Source organism: Schistocerca americana, chromosome 7 (assembly GCF_021461395.2).
Source record: "Schistocerca americana isolate TAMUIC-IGC-003095 chromosome 7, iqSchAmer2.1, whole genome shotgun sequence".
In the NCBI taxonomy this organism is placed as follows: domain Eukaryota; kingdom Metazoa; phylum Arthropoda; class Insecta; order Orthoptera; family Acrididae; genus Schistocerca; species Schistocerca americana.
In genome coordinates this window covers 169,151,743-169,172,831 of record NC_060125.1, presented here as the reverse complement: position 1 = coordinate 169,172,831, position 21,089 = coordinate 169,151,743, and the positions used below count along the sequence as shown (strand labels likewise).

The 21,089-nt window shown below is 39.4% G+C and overlaps 1 protein-coding gene across 1 annotated transcript in view; it reads left to right on the top strand.

Annotated features, from left to right (window-relative positions):
- Positions 1 to 21,089, top strand: part of LOC124621839 (synapsin) — an 810,142-nt gene that overhangs the window by 771,424 nt on the left and 17,629 nt on the right. Inside the window, exon 8 of the mRNA XM_047147282.1 lies at positions 19,335 to 19,515. Within this exon, the coding sequence (XP_047003238.1) occupies positions 19,335 to 19,515 (181 nt within the window). The remainder of the gene's footprint in view (positions 1 to 19,334; positions 19,516 to 21,089) is intronic.

Here is a 21,089-nt window from a genome sequence, read left to right as displayed (position 1 = left end):
ATGTGAAGTCCATGAATGGCTGCAAATGGTCTCCAAGTAGCCAAACATAACAATTTCCAGTAAGTGATCACTTCAGTTGGACGAGAGAACCTAGTCCATTCTATGTAAACATGGCCCACACCAATGTGGAGCCACCACCAGCTCGCATAGTGCCGTATGACAACCTGTGTCTATGGCTTCGTGGGGTCTGTGCCTCATTCGAACCCTACTATCAGCTCTTACCCATTGAAATTGGGACTCATTCGAACAGGTCGCAGTTTTCCAGCTGCCTAGGGTCAACCAATATCATCACAAGCCCAGGAGAGACACTACAGGCAATGTCATGTTGTTAGTTGAGGCACTCGCGTTGTTCATCTGCTGCCAAAGCCCATTAATGCCAAATTGCACTGCACTGTCCTAACGAAGAGGTTCATCATATGTCCAACATTAATTTATGTGGTTATTTCTGCAGTGTTGCTTGTCTATTAGCACTGACAGCTCTATGCAAATGTCGCTGCTTGGTAGTTAAGTGAAGGGTGTCAGCCACTGCCTGTCCACGGTGAGAGGTAATGCCTGAAATTTGGTATTCTTGGCACAACCTTGATACTGTGAATTTTTGAATATTGAAATCCCCAACAATTTCTCAAATGGAATGTCCCATGTGTCCCAATCTGCATTCAGAGCCTGTTAATTCCCATTGTGTGGGCACAATCATGTTGGAAACCTTTTCATATCAAACAATTGAAACTCCAGGTAGGAATACCAACAACGTAAGAAAAGACAGATTGGTACTTACCATAAGAAGACATGAGAAGTTACAGACAGGCATAATTAGACGACACTTACATAAAGCTTTCAGCCACAGCTTTCATTCACACCGCAAGCAAGCACACCCCCATGCACACATGACTGCCAACTCCAGCATCATGGGCCAGAATGTCATGCTGGAATTGGTGGTCATGTGTGCATGAGCTGTGCTTGCTTGTGTGTGTGAATCATGTTTATCTCTTTTTACTGATGAAGGCAGTGGGCAAAAGCTTTATGTTAGTGTATTTTAATTGTGTCTATCTGCGACTTGATGTGTCTTCTTTACAGTAGGTAGCAATCTGTTTTTTCCTATGTTGTTCATAAACCTTTTTGTATGGACCATCTGAGTACAAATGACATCTCTGCCAATGCATTGCTCTCTTATACATTGTGTACATGACACTACCACCATCTGTATACATACATATCGCTATCCCATGACTTTTGTCATCCCACTGCACAGAATTAAAGAATACTTCAGCCAACTATATGGCGAGTTTTGAGACAGTGCTTGCTGCACAGGCACAATCACTTACAATTTGTGCAGGTTCTTGTTGAAAATTGTTGAAAATGACAAGAAAAGCTTATTGAATTTTGTAGTGACAGGTTAAGAAAGAGGAAGAATGAAAACTGTTCTTCTGCACAGGTCTCCTGATCTGATGCCAATAGACATTTTCTTGTGTGGCTTCATAAAAGAAGTAGCTTACATTCCACCTCTACCAGAAGCTCTGGCCAATTTGTAGGATTGTATTACAGCTGTAGTGAACTCAGCAACATAACAGATGACTCTCCATATGTGAGAAGAGTTCATCTATTGCATGGATGTTTGTCATGCAACCATAAACTTTAAGACTTTCTACTTCCATCTGTATACAGATTATTCATGTCCAGTTTATATTTCATCTACCAAAAATTAATTAAACTGGATCCACCTTTCCGAACAAACCTGCAGGTGTCTCTTGGCAATCTTAACCACTTATCACCAATATACTACACTACACAACTTCCAAGTTCCAGTTTATTCAAGTCATTCCTTCTTAGTTAGTTACTTTCATGTTCTGGGTTTTGCAGTTCTGATAAACTTTAGTGTATTATTGCAGCATTATTATTATTACTATTATTATTATATTTTATGACCTTCATTGGACCACTCTAGCCAGTTATATGAAGATTTATATAGGTTAAAAACAAAGATGAGGTGACTTACCGAACAAAAGCGCTGGCAGGTCGATATCGACCTGCCAGCGCTTTTGTTCGGTAAGTCACCTCATCTTTGTTTTTATATATATTTTTCCCACGTGGAATGTTTCCTTCCATTATATTGATTTATATAGGTTGTTGTTTTTATTTGATAATACAATTCAGTTTGATAAAAATTCAATAATACAGTGGTACACAAATATTATTATATGAGGGTTCGCTGAAAAGTAATACATCCACCTTCGTAATTCTTCAACAGTTGGCACCATTGGTTTGTGGCGGGTACTGCCTTGTTCTGTAGCCTCTTCTCTGCACTCCAGTTGGTGGGAAGCCTTATCATTAAACGGTTGTGTTGTTACAGTGTAAAAAGTATGAAACCCTGCGCAGACAGTCGGTCAATGCGATTTAAGCAACGTGCAGTCATTGAATTCTTGACAGCAGAAGATGTCACCCCAAAGGAGATTCAATCTAGAATGAAAGCAGTTTAGGGTGATTTTATTGATGTGAGTACTGTGGGTTGTTGGGCGAGTAAGTTGAAAGATGTAGAGGTGGGAATATCTAACCTGCGTAATAAACAAAGAGTTGGATGTCCTGTGACAGCAACCACTGAGCTTCACAAGGAAAACATTGACAGATTGATTCAGGACGATCATTGTATCACTCAGAGAGAAATTGCAATGACAATCAGCATTTCACAGATGTTGAGAGAACTGTGAGACTGTGGTTTCAGAAACAGTGTCGACTTCTTTGATGATGGCTTCAGAAAACTTTTTCATTGTTGGCAGAAATGTATCCAATTGGCTGGTGATTACGTGGAAAAGTGAATATTGCTAATTAAATATCACATTCTGATGATAATTTCTGCATTTGATTTATTAAAATATTCACATCCAAACCCAATTAACGAGGGTGGAGGCATTACTTTTCATTCAATCCTCGTAATTTATTATTATTTTCATAATCTTGCGATCACCCTTCCAGCAGTCCTTTTATTGATCTTCATTTATAGTTTGGTTTGTACGTTTTGCATTATTTCTAGGTCATCTATGGTAATTTGGAATTCTCCTATATCTTCCTTAATTTCTGTACTCCATTTAACATTGCCCTTGCTATTCCACAATTTTTCTATCATTCTGTTACTAATTCTGTTTCCTGGTGTTCTTATCAGATGTCCAAGGAATGAGATGCAGTTCTTCCTGATTGTTCTATTTTCTTGTATGCTGTTTTATTTCAAATTATTGTCCAGTGCCAGTTTACTTGACATTTTTTATTTATGCACATCTTAATTATTATTCTTTCTGTCTTCAGTATTCTGTTAATGTTTGCTGTTTCAGTTGTTTTAAAGATGATTTGAGCTGCATATGTTATTTTTGGTTGTGTTACTGTTTTACAGTGTTTTAATTTTCTACTTGTTCATAAGTTTTTTTTGTTATATGCGTTTTTAGGAATGTAATCTGCTTTATTAAGTTTTTAAATTTTATTTTGCCATGTCAGTTTCTCATTTAGGGTGTTCATAATGATTTCACCTAACTATTTAAATTGATCAAATATTTTGATTTCCTCTTCTTTCATTGTAACTTTGTTTGCAAGTGGTGTATCGGTTAGCATAATCTCTGCTTTTTCAAACAATATTCTAAGGCCAGTTTTCTGTGCTATCTCTGGTAGTGATTTAACTTGTCATTTCTTAAACACTCTTGGCAGGGAGATCAAGATCATCAGCAGATCCCAAGCAGTATCATATCATTTTTTGTGCTTCCAATTCCTATGTTTTTGGGGTTATCCTTGTACCATTCTCTCACGCATTCCAGAGCACAATTGAATAATAATGGTGATAGGGAGGCACCTTGTCTTAAGCTTGTTTTTATGGGAAATGATTAAAAAATTTCACCTCTAAACTTTATTTTGATTTGGTGTTGGTCACAGTAAGTTTCATAAGTTTAAATAGTTTTGGTTGAAATCTAGACCCCTTAGAATTTTTAATACTGATGATCTATGGAGACACCTTCTTTAACTCTGTAAATGTTATTTCCAGAGGGTCTTTCTGTTTCCTATAATACTCTACAATTAATTTTAAACTAATGATCTGATCTGCACAGCTTCTTTATGGCCTGAAGCCTTGAAAATCCCCTAGTTTCTGTTTTAGTTGTTCCTTAAATTTTTGTAACAGCTATGTGTAAGAAGGACTTGACTGTATCACTTTAACATTTTCACATTTCGACAAGAACTTTATCTTCTCCACATGCCTTATTTTTTGTCCTAGAAGTGATTTTTCAACTTCTTGGAAAGCAGGAAGGTCTGGTTTCCATTGGGATACTGGTGCTGAATTGTAAGAATTCCTTGGGTTCTTTGCAGTTCAAATGTCCAGTAAATGCTTTTGCCATGATTTCAACATTTGCTTTGTTACTGGGCACAATTCTTTCATCTTCAACTTTCAGTATTAGCACAGGGAGCTCATATTGTTGTAGATGTTTCTCAAAGATTTTGTAGTAGTTCCTGGAATTGGCTTTGTGGAAATTATCTTCTACAGAGTTTATTATATCCTTATGAAATTCTTACATTCCTAATGTGTTGTGTGAGCTTTCTCCTTTCATTTTTAAGTTTGATGGTATTTTCTTCTGTTATATGTGTTAGAAACTTTAACAATGCATGGAATTTGTCATTTTGTTGTCCACCATGCATATTTTCTTTGTGGATTCAATGGAGCTGGACTCTTGGCTTATTTTTTTGAGACTTTCTACCATTTCTTGTGGAATATCTATTAATTTAATGGTTTATGTTATTGCTGATGTTTGTATTATGAAAGGAATAGCTGCTACTCACCACAAAGCAGAGATGCTGAGTTGCAGATAGGCACAACAACAAGACTGTCACTAAATTAGCTTTCAGCCAACAAGTCCTTCATCAAAAATAGACAATAGACACACACACACAAACACAACTCACATGCACATGACCACAGTCTCTGGCAGCTGAAGCAGACTATGAGCGGCAGCGCATGATGGGCAACGCAACCAGGTGGTGTACGGAAGAGGCTGAGGGAAGGGGAGGGGTAGCAGGGTAAGTATGGGCAACGGGCAGCTGAAGCAGACTATGAGCGGCAGCGCATGATGGGCAACGCAACCAGGTGGTGTACGGAAGAGGCTGAGGGAAGGGGAGGGGTAGCAGGGTAAGTATGGGCAACGGTAAAGTGCTGCTGGGGTAGCATGGCAGGGATGAGGAGGTAAGAGGGTAGGGCAGCTAGGTGTAGTCAGGGAGACCAGGAGGGTTACAAGACCATAACAACACCAATTTCAGTTGATTTTCGCCTTTCACTATCAATGTTTCCCCTTATTTCATTCATTTCATCCCTTTTGTGATTTTTGTCACATATTTGGGTGCTTTCTTTTCAAGCTTTTTCGGACGTAATTCTATGTTACTTACAAATTTCTTCTGGCTTTTTCCCCCACCACGGAACCTTGCTCCTTCCATCTTCATCACTACAGAAAAGTTTCCTAATCCCTAGCCAGAACCCATTCCCACATACCATACCTGCATTGTTGCTTGGTTCATAGAATCCCCCAAGTGGCCTTACCATCAAATTACCCATCTCCAGCTGTCACCCTTCCTACCATAATGACCTCCAACAGCTCAGATTCCGCCAGTCCTTAGCCCTCACCAACATAATCCTCCAAAACTGTATCAATCAAGCCCAAACCTCCTTGCAATACCTTTTCTCCCTCTAAAAATTCTCCTGCTATGCAATCCCAATTTCCTGGATCCCATAACAAACACTGAAACTCTTACCCTCCAGGAACTAGAACAACATGCACAATGCCACCTCAAAAAATTCTCCACCCTGCTCACTTACTACTCCCACCTTGGACTACTACTGTCCAGTACCTCTACAACAACCTCCAAACTTTCTCCACGTGCCCTCACAGCTGACAACCAAGTCTCACAGACCTACTACATTTATCCCACTCTCCAACTCCCTCCAACCACCATACAGAACCCAGAACCTAAACAGACCCAATGTACAGTCAGCATTAGCCTTTCCAAAAGCCTCATCTTTTGCCCCTCTCCCAAATCCAATCTTGGAAGAATTTTTAAAGATCTCTCCCTTTCTCCCAATCCTTACAGTGGAAACACTTTTTCGCCACCAACCCTACCAATGAAACTCAACCAAAGACCAATGTTGAACCCTGCCTGACTCCGTTCGCTCCTCTATCCAACTGTGCACCAGTCCTGCTGCCCCCAAATCACCCCCTGTTAACTTTCCAGAATTTTGTAACCTTCAAATCTTGCCTACTATCATTTCCCAAAACCCTCAACATGCAAACTAACATTACATCTGCAGAAAGAACCATAATCCACCAACTAACAACTGATCCCAATCTTATAATCTGACCTGCTGACAAAGGCTCCACCACTGTTGTTTTGCACCGCAAGGATTGCCTGACAGAAGGACTCTGCCAGCTGTCAGATTCATCCACCTACAAACCCTGATACAGTGACCCCATTCAAGAAATCCAGCAGGATCTCTAGTGTCTCTTCAAATCCTTAGTGCATCCCAGAACCCCTCTCCAGAGTCCATCTTTCTCCTCATCCCTATCACTCCCCACACTCCTACCTTCAACATGCTTCTAAAGTCCATAAACCCGTCCAGCCAGGATGCCCCACTGTGGCCAGTTACTGTGCCCCCATGGAGAGAATCTCTGTTCTCACAGACCAACACCTTCAGCCTATTACCCACAACCTACCCTCCCATATAAAAGATACCAACCATTTCCTCCACCAGCCCTCCGCATTTCCTGATACTTTATCACATGGTGCCCTGCTACTCACTACTGAAGCCACCTCCCTTACACTAACATCCCTAATGCCAAAGGCCTTACCACTATTGAACACTACCTTTCTCATTGCCAGATTGATTCCAAACCAACAAACTCCTTTCTAGTCACCATGACCAACTATATCCTCAGCCACAATTATTTCGCCCTTGAAGGTATTATCTACAAACAAATCAGGGTACGGCTCTGGGCAACCACATGGCACCGTCCTATGCCAACCTACTCATGAGCCATCTAGAGGAAGCCTTACTAACCACCCAGATTCATTGATAACATCTTAATGTTGGATCAAAGGTGATGATACCCTATCCACATTCCTCCAGAACCCCAACACCTTCACCTGGCCCTACTCAACCAAACAAGCCAGCTTCCTCAATGTTGACCTCCACTTCAAAGATTGTTACATCAATAACTCTGTCCATATCAAATCTACCAACCACCAGCAATACCTCCGCTTCAACAGCTGCCACCCATTCCATACCAAGAAGTCCCTTCCATACATTCTAGCCACCCATGGTTGTTGCATCTGCGATGACAAGCAGTCCCTCTAAAAATACACTGAGGGTCTCACTGAGGCCTTTACAGACCATAATTAGCCCCCCACCCCAACAAAAAAACCTCAAAAAATCTCATACAAAAACAGATCTCCTGTGCCTTATCTTTCCAGTCACCCACCATCTTCCAAAGTCCCACTGTCTGGCCACTGAGGAACATTCCCCTTATGACTCAATACCACACAAGACTGGAGCAACTGAATTACATTCTCTGCCAGGGTTTCGACTATAGTCATGCCCTGAAATGAGGAATCTCCTATCCACTATCCTTCCAACCTCCCCCCCCCCCTCCAATAATGGTATTCCACCACCCACCAAACATACACAATGACCTCACTGTTTGGTCTCCTCCCCCAAAAATACCCGACCCTCCCACAGTGGTATTCCACTGTCCACCTAACCTATACAATATACTCGTCCATCCCTATGCAACCCCTGCTCCCAATCTCTTGCCTCATGACTCATATCCCTGTAATAGACCTAGATGCAAGACCTGCCCCATACATCCTCCCATCATCTGGTCACAAACATCACATATCCCACAAAGGCAGGGATACATCTGAAACCAGTCATGTGATCTATAAGCTAAGTTGCAACCACCATGCTGCATTCTACTTGGGCATGACAACCAACAAGCTGTCTGTACGCATGAATGGCCACCAACAAACTGTGGCCAAAAAAGCAAATGGACCATCCTGCTGTTGAGCATGCTGCCCAACACGATGTTCTTCATTCCAAAAACTGCTTCACAGCCTGTGCCATTTGGATCATTCCCACCAAGTCTAGCTTTTCTAAATTGTGCAGGTGGGAACTCTCTGTGCAACATAGCCTACATTCCTGTAACTCTCCTGGCCTCAACCTACATTAGTCATTGTACTTAACAATTTAGCGCCTTCCCTGTTCCCATTCCAGTGCTACATAGCCCTCAATTCCACCAGTGCACCCAGCCTTTTTACTTCTCTCGTTTTCCGCTACCCCCTGCCCCCCCTCTCTTCCCTGCCCTCCATCTAATCTCCTGACTGCACCTAGCTGCTCTACCCTCTCTCCATCTCGTCCATACATACTCCCCCAGCAGTACTTTAACATCCCCAATCCTTACCCTGCCATCCCTCTCCCTCCCTGCCCCAGCCTCTTCCTTATGCCCAACCACTTGCATCTCCCATCATGGGCTGCTGTTCACAGTATGGGTTCAGCTGCCAGAGACTGTGGCCTCGTGTGTGTGTGTGTGTGTGTGTGTGTGTGTGTGTGTGTGTGTGCGTGTTATCTATTTTTGACAAAGGCCTTGTTGGCTTGAAAGCTTATTGTGTGACAGTCTTTTTGTTGTGCCTACCTGTGACTCAGCAACTCCTCTATATGGTGAGCAGCAAGTATCCTTTTTATAATAACATTAGTATTTGTCATTTTTAATTAGCTGATGTTGGTTGTAGCTCCTGTTTGTTTGTTTTTTTTTTTTCTTCATTTTCTTTATCAGAATGAATTTGATGTTACTTAAAATTTTAAAACATTTTGTATAAAAAGCTTTTAGTGCATAGATAATCAAAATACAATGACAAGGTAGTTTTGGTTTAACAACCATCTGAAGATCTGTAAACAAGAAAATACAGAAAATTGCCTTAGAATGTAATATTTGAGATAAAAACATTTGAAGAAAACACAACTACTCTGGTAAAAAATGGCAGTTTATAACATAATTGATAAAAATAATCATCATACATAAAAATGGACAAGCATCACAGATGACTTTACAGTGTTACAGTAACAAAAAATTTCATGGTTTAATATAACCTACAATGCACATATTAAATCGGTGTCAAACGCAAACTGGGTGTACCAGTAACAATGAGAATGCCATGATATGCATTTGTATAGAAAGCAACGTGACTAAGAAATCAGTGCTAACAGCAAAAACAAAATTGAGCTATTCTGTACAACTGTGGGAATACACGCAAAGACACAAACAACACAGCAAAAAAAAGGTCTTAAAAATTTTAAATTAAATAATCATAACATAAAATGTCATCATGTATGGAAAAAACCTCCTATTTAGCTGTAATGTGAAAATGAACACATAAAATTCCAGTGTTACACCAATGATTTAAGAACACACCATACGCATACAAATGATGATGATAATGTGATGTTTAAAGCTTTCCCGGCGGCGTACTGATTGTTCCATAAAAACACGGGAGAACTGCCGGATATCAGTAACGTCCTGCCACGATATTTTGGCACAGAGTCTTCTGGCCATCTTCAGGTGAGTGCCACTGTAGTAGTACTGGCGAGTACGTGCTGAGCTCCGCTATTTAAAGCCTTCTGAGGTGACATTGTGCATGCGCTGCTCAGCGTGCACATTCATAACGGCTCCATGCGCTGCGCCTGGCGCCCTCCACTGTGAAACCCTGGCATATCGGTATCAGGTCTATTTCCATCTTTATGCAGATAACTACGTCGGCTATGAAGTTTCTCTATAACAGGATTCCAAGCAGAATTTAGCTGATAATCGCTATCTCGATTGCTGAGAGTCTCGTTGTCAGACAGTCTTATTTGCACACATTCATTGATAACCGAGCTCCAAAAGTTTGGCCATACATCAAACTTTTGGAGCTCAATTATCAATGAATCTGTGGAAATAAGTTGTCTGACAACGAGACTCTCATCAATCGAGATAGCGGTTATCAGCTAAACTCTGCTTGGAATCCTGTTATAGAGAAACTTTGTAGCCGACGTAGTTATCTGCATAAAGATGGAAATCGACCTGATACCGATACACCAGGCTTTCACAGTGGAGGGCGCGAGGCGCAGCGCACGGAGCTGTTATGAACGCACACGCTGAGCAGCGCATGCACAATGTCACCTCAGAAGGCTTTAAATAGCAGAGCTCAGCGCGTACTCGCCCGTACTACTACAGTGGCACTCACCTGAAGATGGCCAGAAGACTCTGCGCCGAAATATCATGGCAGGACATTACTGATATCCGGCAGTTCTCCCGTGTTTTTATGGAACGATGATGATAATGATGATTTGTTGGTGATGGCACTAAACAGCAACGTGGTCATCAGTGCCCTTGCATGAATGATATAAGGACAAGATTGGTGAAAATCTATTAAAAAATAATGATATATTGGCAAACCAAGTTGGATTCACGTGCAGGAATTGAAAAGACGGTCACGATAAGATGAGCATCAGAAAAGCCCTCAATAAAAGTCACACAAAACAAAGCAGAACAACTAGGTAAAATCAAGGATAAAATACCAGTACAGACACAAAAAAGGGGACAAGTGACTGTGGCTGGATGACTAGTTTTAGATAATAATTGACTGAGTTACCCTGTGAGATGTTAAAATCTCACATCCAACATTTTTGGAAGAATTCTGGACCCCTTGCCACATGAATCATATACCTGTGGAAGATCCATATGCAAGACCTGCCCAATCCACCCATCCAGTACTTCCTATTCCAGTCCTGTCACAGGCTTTTTTTGCCCCACCAAAGGCTGTGCCACCTCTGAAAGCAGGTATGTCATTTACCATGCCATAGCTTTTTATATTGGTATGACTACCAACCACCTGTCTACCAGGATAATGGCTACCACCAAGCTGTGGTCAAGAGCAAAGTAGACCCCCCTGTGGCACAACTTGAACTAACATGTTTGATTTCAATGGCTGCTTCACAAGCTGGGCCATCTTGATCGTCCCATCCACCATCAATTTTTCTGAACTGCACAGATGGGAGTTATCTCTGTAGCACATCTTCTGCTCCCGAAATTATCCCAGCCTCAAGCTGCGGGAACCTGCTGTCCCCACACCATCCACCCAACAGTTTACACCCCTTCTGTCCGATCACCTCTGTTCTTTTCACCTCTCCTCACTTTCATTGTGTGCCACCCTCTTCCAATACACCGGTCCTTTCTTTCCTTCTCTGCTCCTCCCCTTTTTCCTCCTCTTCTGCTCCCTGTCCCCCACTTCACCTCTTGACACGGCCTCTGGCAGTCTTGTCAGACCACCATCTAGTTCCAATATACCCTGCTAGACAGCACTCTTGTTTATCCTCATCCATACCCTGTTATTCCTCCCCCTTCCTTCCTTGCTCCGCTCCAGATTGCTTTCACATGATTGTCACATCCTGGTGGGAGCTGCCAGAGGTTGCAGTCATATGTGCATGAAGTGCACTTGCTTGTGTGAAAGTGTGTGTGTGTGTGTGTGTGTGTGTGTGTGTGTGTGTGTGAGTGAGTGTGTGTGTGTGCGTGTGTGTGTGTTTGTTTTCTTACTGAAAAAGGGTTTCACCTCTATGGTGGACAGCAATCTATCCTTTCCCTAATATTGTTAACTGATAATGAGGTGTTGTTTTAAAATCTTGTGTTATGTTCGGAATTTCTCCCAAAATGTTGGGTGAGAGATTTTAATGTGTCATGGAATGGCTCAATCACCCATCACTTGTAGTCACTCAGCCACAGTCACCTGCCCTGAATTTTTTTTCTGGTTTCTTGTCCTTGATTTTATCTAATTATTCTGCTGTGTTTTGGCTGACTTTCATTGAGGGCTTTTGTGATGCTCACCTTATGGGGGCTGTCTTTTCAATTCTTGTGTTTGAATGCAACTTGATTTTCTGATATATTATTATTTTTTAATAGGTTTTTGCCAATCTCATCTTCATAACATTCATGCAAGATCATTGATGACCTTGCTGTTTAGCATCCTCACCCACAAATCACCACCACCACCACCACCACCACTTGTACGAGTATGATATGTTTATAAATCATTGGTGTAGCACTGGAATTGTATGTGTTCATTTTCAAATGATAGTTATGTAGGATTTTTGTTCCATGCATGTTATGTTGACATTTTTACCATGAATGATAGGTTTTTAGCTTTGTAATCTACATCTACACCTACATCCATACTCCGCAAACCACCTGACTGTGTGTGGCGGAGAGTACCCTGAGTACCTCTATCAGTTCTCCCTTCTATTCCAGTCTTGTATTGTTCGCGGAAAGAAAGATTGTCGGCATGCCTCTGTGTGGGCTCCAATCTCTCTGATTTTATCCTCATGGTCTCTTCGCGAGATATACGTAGGAGGGAGCATTATACTGCTTGACTCCTCGGTGAAGGTATGTTCTCGAAACTTCAACAAAAGCCCGTACTGAGCTACTGAGAGTCTCTCCTGCAGAGTCTTCCACTGGAGTTTATCTATCATCTCCGTAACGCTTTCGCGATTACTAAATGATCCTATAACGAAGCGCGCTACTCTCCGTTGGATCTTCTCTATCTCTTCTATCAACCCTATCTGGTACGGATCCCACACTGGTGAGCAATATTCAAGCAGTGGCCGAACAGGTGTACTGTAACCTACTTTCTTTGTTTTCGCATTGCATTTCCTTCGGATTCTTCCAATGAATCTCAGTCTGGCATCTGCTTTACCGACGATCAACTTTACACGATCATTTCATTTTAAGTCACTCCTAATGCGTACTCCCAGATAATTTATGGAATTAACTGCTTCCAGTTGCTGACCTGCTATATTGTAGCTAAATGATAAGGGATCTTTCTTTCTATGCATTCCCAGCACATTGCACTTGTCTACATTGAGATGATGTTGCCTTCAGTAATTTTAAAACTTCAAGAGTACTGGGCATGGAAAAAAATTCTTTGCTAAGATGTTTGTTTATTTTTGTGTATTCCTACAGCTGTACAGCCTGCCTCAGTTTTCTTGATGTATTAGCAACAAGTTTCTTATTCATGTTGATTTATACGCAAAAACATCACTGCAGGATGATTACTGGTACATGCAGTTTGTGCTCACCCTACATTTAATATGTTCATGGTGGATTATATTAACCCATTCCTTCCCAGTTTTGCACCAGGTGCACTCAAGTGTGTATGCCTGGGAGCCTCATTCAACATGTGAAGAGGCCATTAAGGGAGCTGGATGCAATCAACTGCAGCTTGTGGCACGTACTGGAACAAATGGTGCCTGTCGTCTGGGCTCCAAAGTCATACTTGGGTCATTCCAGCAACTGGCAGAGAAGGTTGAGAATACCAGCCTTGTGTATGGAGTTTCAACAAAGCTCACAATTTGCAGCATTGTCCCCAGAACTGACCTCGGCCCCTTAGTTCTGAGTTGAGTGGAAGTACTGAACCAGAGAATTCGAAGGTTCTATGATAAGCTAGGCTGTGACTTCCTGGACTTGCAACATACGGTTGAGAACTGTAGGGTCCCCCTAAATGGGTCAGATGTGCACGACACATCAGAGGCTGTTACCTAGATAGCTGACAGTGTGTGGGGTGCACACAAGGTTTTTTTTAGATTAGGCAACTCTCCATCCAATCCAGATAAAGACAGCTGTAGGAAGCCCAGAAGTATCAGTGAAAGACTGAAAGAAATGGTTCTCCTAGGTGGGAGTATTAAAAAAATCCTAGTGGTTAACTGTTGAAGCATTCACAACAAAATGCCAGAGGTCAAAGTCCTCCTGAAAACAGTGAAACTCATATAATACTAAGTACAGGAATCTTGTTGGAACCTTAAATTGATAGCAATGAGATTTCTGGTTAAAATTTAGGTGTATATTTAAGTGTATATTAATGGGAAATGGAGGTGGTGTATTTGTCACAGTAGGCAAGAAACTCAAATCCACTGAGACAGAAATTGAAGCTGCATGTGAGATTGTTTGGGCAAGCCTCAGTATCAAGGGTGGAAATAAAATGATGATTTGACCCTTCTGCCATTCACCCAGCTCATCTCCTGATATAACCAAAAATTTTAGAGAAAATCTCAGTTCACTTGTACATAAGTTCCCCAGTCATAATACAATCATCAGTGGAGACTTAAATCATCGAACAATCACTTGAGAAAATTAGTTTTGTTAGTGGTGGGTGTGATAAGGCATCCTGTGAAACATTACCAAATGTCTTCTTGGAAAACTACCTACAACAGTTAGATCAGAACTCTACTCATGATGGAAATATATTAGATCTAATGGCTACAAACAGAACAGACCCATTTGAGGGTGTCCACATCAAAACTGGTATCAGTGATCATGACATGGTTGCAGCAACAATGCTTACCAAACTATGAAGGGCAACTAAAACAAGCAGAAAGATATATATGTTCCGTAAACGAGATAGAAAATCAGTAATGTCATGTTTCAACAAGAAAGTTGAAACATTCAGCACAGGGCACGAGCATGTAGAGGAACTGAGGTTCAATTTAAAAGAATAGTTGACCATGCACTCAATAGGTATGTACCCAGTAGAACAATTCATAATGGGACGGACCCTCCATCTCGTATACAATCACTGTAAAGACACTTCTAAAGAAACTGAGACAACTGCACAATAGCATAAGACTATAGGTAAAAAGATGCAGAATGAAACACTTTTGTCTGTCAAGAGAGTATTGCGTAACGCCTTCAATGACTACCATAGCAGAATATTGTCAAATGATCTTTTGCAAAACCCAAAGAAATTCTGGCCTTATGTAAAGGCACTTAGTGTCACCAAAATTAGTGTCCAGTATCTAGCGAATGAGAGAGGAATTGAAATTGAGGGTAGCAAAGCAAATGCTTAACTCCATTTTCAAATTTTTTTACAAAGGAAACACCCAGAAGAATTGCCGCAATTTAATCCTTGTACCACTGAAAAGGGAAATGAAGCAAGTATTAGTGTCAGTAATGTTGATAAATATTTGAAATTGTTGAAACTGAACAAAGCTCCAGGACCCAATAAAATCCTTATCAGATTCCATTTTGAATATGTGGCTGAGTTTGGCACTCTTCTAACTATAATCTGTCACAGATCCTTGAACAAAAGCACAGTTCACACCCGTCTACAAGAATGGTAGTAGGCCTAGAAGTGATCCACAAAGCTACCATCCAATCTGGACATTGATTTGTTGCAGAATCTTAGAACATATTCTGAGCTCAAACTTAATGAGGTATCTCTAACAGAATGACCTCCTCTATGCCAGCCAGCATAGATTCCAAAAATATTAATTATATGGAACCCAACTCACATGACATACTGACTGTTTTGGATCACGGCACTCAGGTAGATGCAGAATATCTCAGATTTCTGAAAAGCATTTGATTCAGTATCACACCTATGCTTATTGTCAAACTACAATCGTATCGGCTATCAAGTGATATTTGTGACAGGACTGAGGACTTTTTGGTAAGGGGCATGCAGCACGTTATCTTGGATGGAGAGTCATTGTCAGATGTAGAAATAACTTTGGCTGTGACCTAGGGAAGAGTGTTGGGACCCTTGCAGTCCATATTGTATATTAATGACCTTGCAGACAATATTAACAGTAACCTCAAAATTTTTGCAAATGATCCAGTTATTTATAAAGAAGTATGTTCTGAAAGAAGCTACATAAATATTCAGTCATATCTTGATAAGATTTCATAATGGTGCAAAGATTGACAACTTGCTTTAAATGTTCAGAAATGGAAAACTGTGCACTTCACAAAACATGGTGTCCTATGACTATAATATCAATGAGTCACAGTTGGAATTGGCCAACTTGTACAAATACCTGGGTGTAACACTTTGTAAGGATATGAAATGGAATGATCACATAGACTCAGTTGTGTGTGAAACACAGTCTACAAAGGAGACTGCCTCCAAATCGATCATGCAACCCGTTCTAGAATATAGCGCACGTGTGTGGGACATGTACCAAATAGGACTAACAGGGGATATTGAACATGTACAGAGAAGAGCAGCACAAGATTTGTTTGACCCACTGGAGAGTGTCCCAGAGATGCTGAAGGAACTGAACTGGCAGATACCTGAAAATTGACATAAATTATCCCAAGAAAGTCTACTAACAAAGTTTCAAGAACTAGCTTCAAATGACAATTCTAGAAATCTGCTACAACACTCTGTGTGTCACTTGCACAGGGATTATGAGGACAAGATTAGAATAATTACAGCACAGATGGAAGCATCCAAACAATCACACTTTCCGCAATCCATAATGAAATGGGAAGAAACCTTAATAACTGATACTATGGAACATACTCTTTGCCAAGTACTTTTCACTGGTTTGCAGAGTATAGATACAGATGAAGATGTACATGTAACATGAAGTTTAACTTTACAAAATGCACTCAAAATGAACTTAGTATATGAACTCATTGCGCAAGTGTTAAACGTATTCACCAGTTTCCTGTGAGTGTTTTTTATATTTCACAATTAGTCTACTTTGTATGAGCGCAACAGAGGAAAGAAATGGGTTAAAAGCACACAATTTTTTGTCGATGTAACACTGTAAAATGGAGTGTGATGAATGTTCATTTTTCTGTATGATGGTTTTTCATTTACTATGGTATATACTTCCATTTTTTACCAGCATAGTAGGATACATCTTTGTGTTTTGTGCTTTCTTCAAACATTTTTATCTTGGATATAATGTTATAAAGAGGTTTTTCTAAGGCAGTTTTCTGCATTTTGCTTGTTTACAGATCTGATGATAGTTGATACAACAAAAACTAGCTAGCCATCATATCTATGTAAATGTGATCTAGGCATTAAAAGATTTTTGTAATTTTTTTTAATTTTAAGAAATCACATAAAGATCTGTTTCTATATTCCTGATAATGTCAGGCATTACTAATTTGAATTTAGTTAGCTATTTAGTGGTCTGAGCCTATTTCTGCTACTCTCAATACAACAACATTGTAAATTTTCTTGTGAAATTTGTTGTCTACACAAAAATGATGTAGATGGCATCTTCCCTTCCTCCAATCTTCATGTTTCCGCATTTTAACCTTATCTGGCTTCCTCTTAATGTATGTTGATTTAGATGTAAGGTCATGTTCTCTGCCAAGTTCTATAAGTCTTTGGTCATTCTTGTTTGTAAAGTTACATGAACTCCATTTTCTAATTAAATCTTCATATTTCCTTACTTTTCCCAACTGGCACTGAATTCTCCCAAAAAGATTTTTACACTCCTTTTATTTATTTGTTCTGTTCACAGCTTCTTTAACAAGGTCCTAAAATTTATCTACATCTTCCCTTGTTTTGGTTACATTTTTTTCATTTGTAGGAGCATGAGCAGTTCATATTCTGTAAATTTTATTCATTGTTTTAGAAGTCAGACTTGCAGTTCTTGGTGATATTTTTTTGAAAAATGTATACTGAATCTATTATTTTTATATTTACTATAAATCCTGTTCCAAATTGGGGACATTGCTTCACAACCCTCTGTTATGGTTTCCCACAATAAATTCTGTATTCTTGTGATCCCAAAGGGTCTTCTACCATGTTTCTCACTTCTTAGAGTGCTGCTATTTATTTTATTTTATTTTATTGTTTATTTTAAGTCATCTGTGAAATTCTTGAGTTTTCCAGTCTTATGTAGTGAGTTTATGTTGTGTGTTGCTACATAGTTTAGTTGTTTATATCAAATCTCCTTTTTGTGAGTTAGTGTGCATCTGAGTGATTGCAAGTGACCCAATTTATTTCTGTCTTCTAGTTGGCTACCCACTTAATCAATGCAGCCACTACCTGCCTTTGTGGGTAGGACTGTGGTATTTTTTGCGTAAGATACAGTTCAATATTTGACTTTCAAAGGTAATTAACCTTAGTTGGAGCAAACTTCAATTTACAAGTATGGTTGCTAACTGCACCCACAAGTGTTTATTTTGCATAAGGCACCAGCAAGTCGGTGAGAATGTCCCCTTTCCCCCAAATCTGGCACCATTAATGTGTACTAGCTATGCAAAGAATAAAGTGAAACTTTCACACAAACATGTCAGCATATTTTGATTCACTCCTGCTATCTTGTGGGGGAATCTGGGACAACACAGTTAAAATCAATGAACTGTTTATTGAAAACAAAAATTACCACTAAGTATGTATGTGTACGCAATAAGCAAACTGCTTGCAGATCCATGTAATGTGAATGAAAATTTCAAATGAACTATGATCTACATGAGCAGTAGACACAAAAATAAGTTTCATATCATTTCTGTATCCCTCCTGAGTATAAAGAGGAACTCCTTGAATGAGTGTAATGTTTGATTGTTTTGCCCACAGTCATTAGTCTGAAAATAGCTTCTTCAGAAATAAAAAAGCTTAAAAATTGCATCTTATTATCCATATTTTGTAAATAATATTTGAATTTTAATTCTGTGTTTGTGAATCCCCATTATCAGTATGTAAGTAAAATACATTGTTAATAATCACCCATTCATGCAGCACAGTAAAATATTTCTTTCAGCAGTTAACATTGTGCTTGCATAATTCTGAACTGTTTTGTAGTAGCTGAACAGTAAATGGTTGTTCTAGCTGTATAAGTAGCATATAGGTAACAGCTGTTGTGTTAACTTCACAGTTTTATTTTGCAGCCTGTATAAATTAGAGTAAGACCAGAGGCTGTGATACACAACATACACTGTCCATCATTACTAATAGTGATCTATTAGTGTAGTCTACAGCAACAGACAACAATGTATGCATATTTGTGGTAGAAATGTTATGAATCACCCATCCCTAATAGTCCTCTCTCATTATAGAATTTAGTGGTTTTATTTGCTTATTCCAGTCAACAAGTATGTTTAGGAATGATGTGAAGTTTTTTCAGTTACAATGTGAAGACAATACAGCAGTACAGGGACACACAATGTCCTATTTCTAATACAGTATTTCTCTGCCAGTAGTTTTTCGTAATATGCTCACCGTGTTTCAGCTTTAATCTCTTTGGTGTAGTAATAAGATAAAACTTGAATGAGATTACTTAAATAACTAACAAATACCATTACTGAATATGATTTTAACACACAAAACTGACACTGAAGGTAGCTAATTTCCTCGTAAGATTCCTTATTTCATTTGTGTTACAGATAATACTGTTATTCATATGATAATTAATTACAAAAGCACTAGATATCTCAATCACTGCACCAACAGAGCTTAATACTCAAATCTAATGATATTCTTTGTATTTCTTTTGTAAACAGACACAGTGTAGACCCCCAATGACAAAGACAACTTCGCGGTCATCAGTAACAAGTATATCAGGGCAGCCCGGACAGGGAACAACCACAGGAAGCACAATTCCTTCTCCAACTGGTGATGAGCGACCTGTATTTCCTGGAGAGGCAGGATCACCACTACCACCAGTTCGCCGTGATTCTCAAGGTATGGCGAAACGCCGGTACTCACTGCAGCCTCAAAGGGCTGTTGTTCGTTAAGAAACATCTTGCTTGTGCCACACATGTGAGTTACATATTAGCTGAGAATGTGGAGGTCCCTTTCTTGATATATGTTTAACCATGTACAAAATAATATTCATTCACTCTTCTCTGACTGCAGTACTGTATACCTACTCCGATTTGCAATGAATTTACTGAATCACAGCTCCCAGAGAGAATGTAACTGACCTCAGGAAAATAGATAGAATATGTAGTAAACTGAGGTAAAACTTAGGTATACACTTTTATTACCACTTTACTTCTATGCACTAATTACTACTCAACTTTCATTTTCTTTGGTTCTTGTCAACTTACTTCTGAAGGCCTTTACCTAACCAGAATCTATTTAATCATATAGATAGGCTGACTGAATAATTCAGCATTTAATCAGATCCCTTGGTGTTGATATTAGTCCAGTAATTTAAAAGGTAAAATGTCAATGGAAAAGTGAAGAACAGCTCATAAGCATCTTGTTTCACTAATTAAAGAGATTAGTTTAAATTTATCACAAATTCCATGAGTTTATGAAATAAAAGTCAGAAGCACCCTTGCTATCAATTCCTGACCACCTATCCTAATTTTTAAAAATGAGCACTTCTTAAGGCATCCTATATTTATTGTTATTGTTGTTAGCTATTGAGCAGTCAGCTATGTTGCATTATGATACTCTCTTGTTTATTGATATCACCTTTGGTACTTGCCAACAAAATTAATCTGAAACTTTCCGTTCGTTGCATCACATTTTGAATAGAAAGGCTGTCTGTCCTCTGCTGTTCAAACATAAGCAACATAATCTATATTTTGACTTTAGAACACATTCATTCCAACATTCCAATTTGGAAACAATGCTCATCTTCTGTTAGATGTCTTTTAAGACAACAATATATCCGTGAGGTTAATCATTCATTTTTGTCCACTACCATACAATAGAATTTTAAAAAATGTAGCTATGGGCAAAATACTTAAAAATGAAATTCAAAATAAGTCAAGATGGTAGAAAGAGATGTTAGGTAGTGAAGTGCACATTCACAAATCAGAAAAATTGTCAAGTGGATGAAACTGTGACAAAATGTGATGCTTTCCTTTGAATTTTCTCTATTTTCTCTGTCAAATATGTCTGATAAGTGTTCCAAATTGATGGGCAATATCCAAGTGTCAGTCAAACAAGTGTTTTGTAAGCAATTTCTTTTGTAGGTGGACTACACTTCTGTTCCTACGGCTGGTTTTATTTAATCATTCCATTTCAAATCATTCCATATGCATACCCCCATATATTTAAGTACGGATATAATAGTTGACTCCTACTCTTCTCTTCTTTTCTTGTTTTGTCTGCTGTCTTTACTATTGTTCCTCTGCCTAATCTATCATATAGAGTAGTCAAAGAACTTATAAATAAACTGTTAGATCTCTGACCTCGTAACTGTCATCTGTCTGAGAGTGTTTCATTAACTTCTTAGGACATGAAACATAATCTGCTGTACAGAACTGTTTCCTTTCCATACCCTCTATCTGTGAGACATC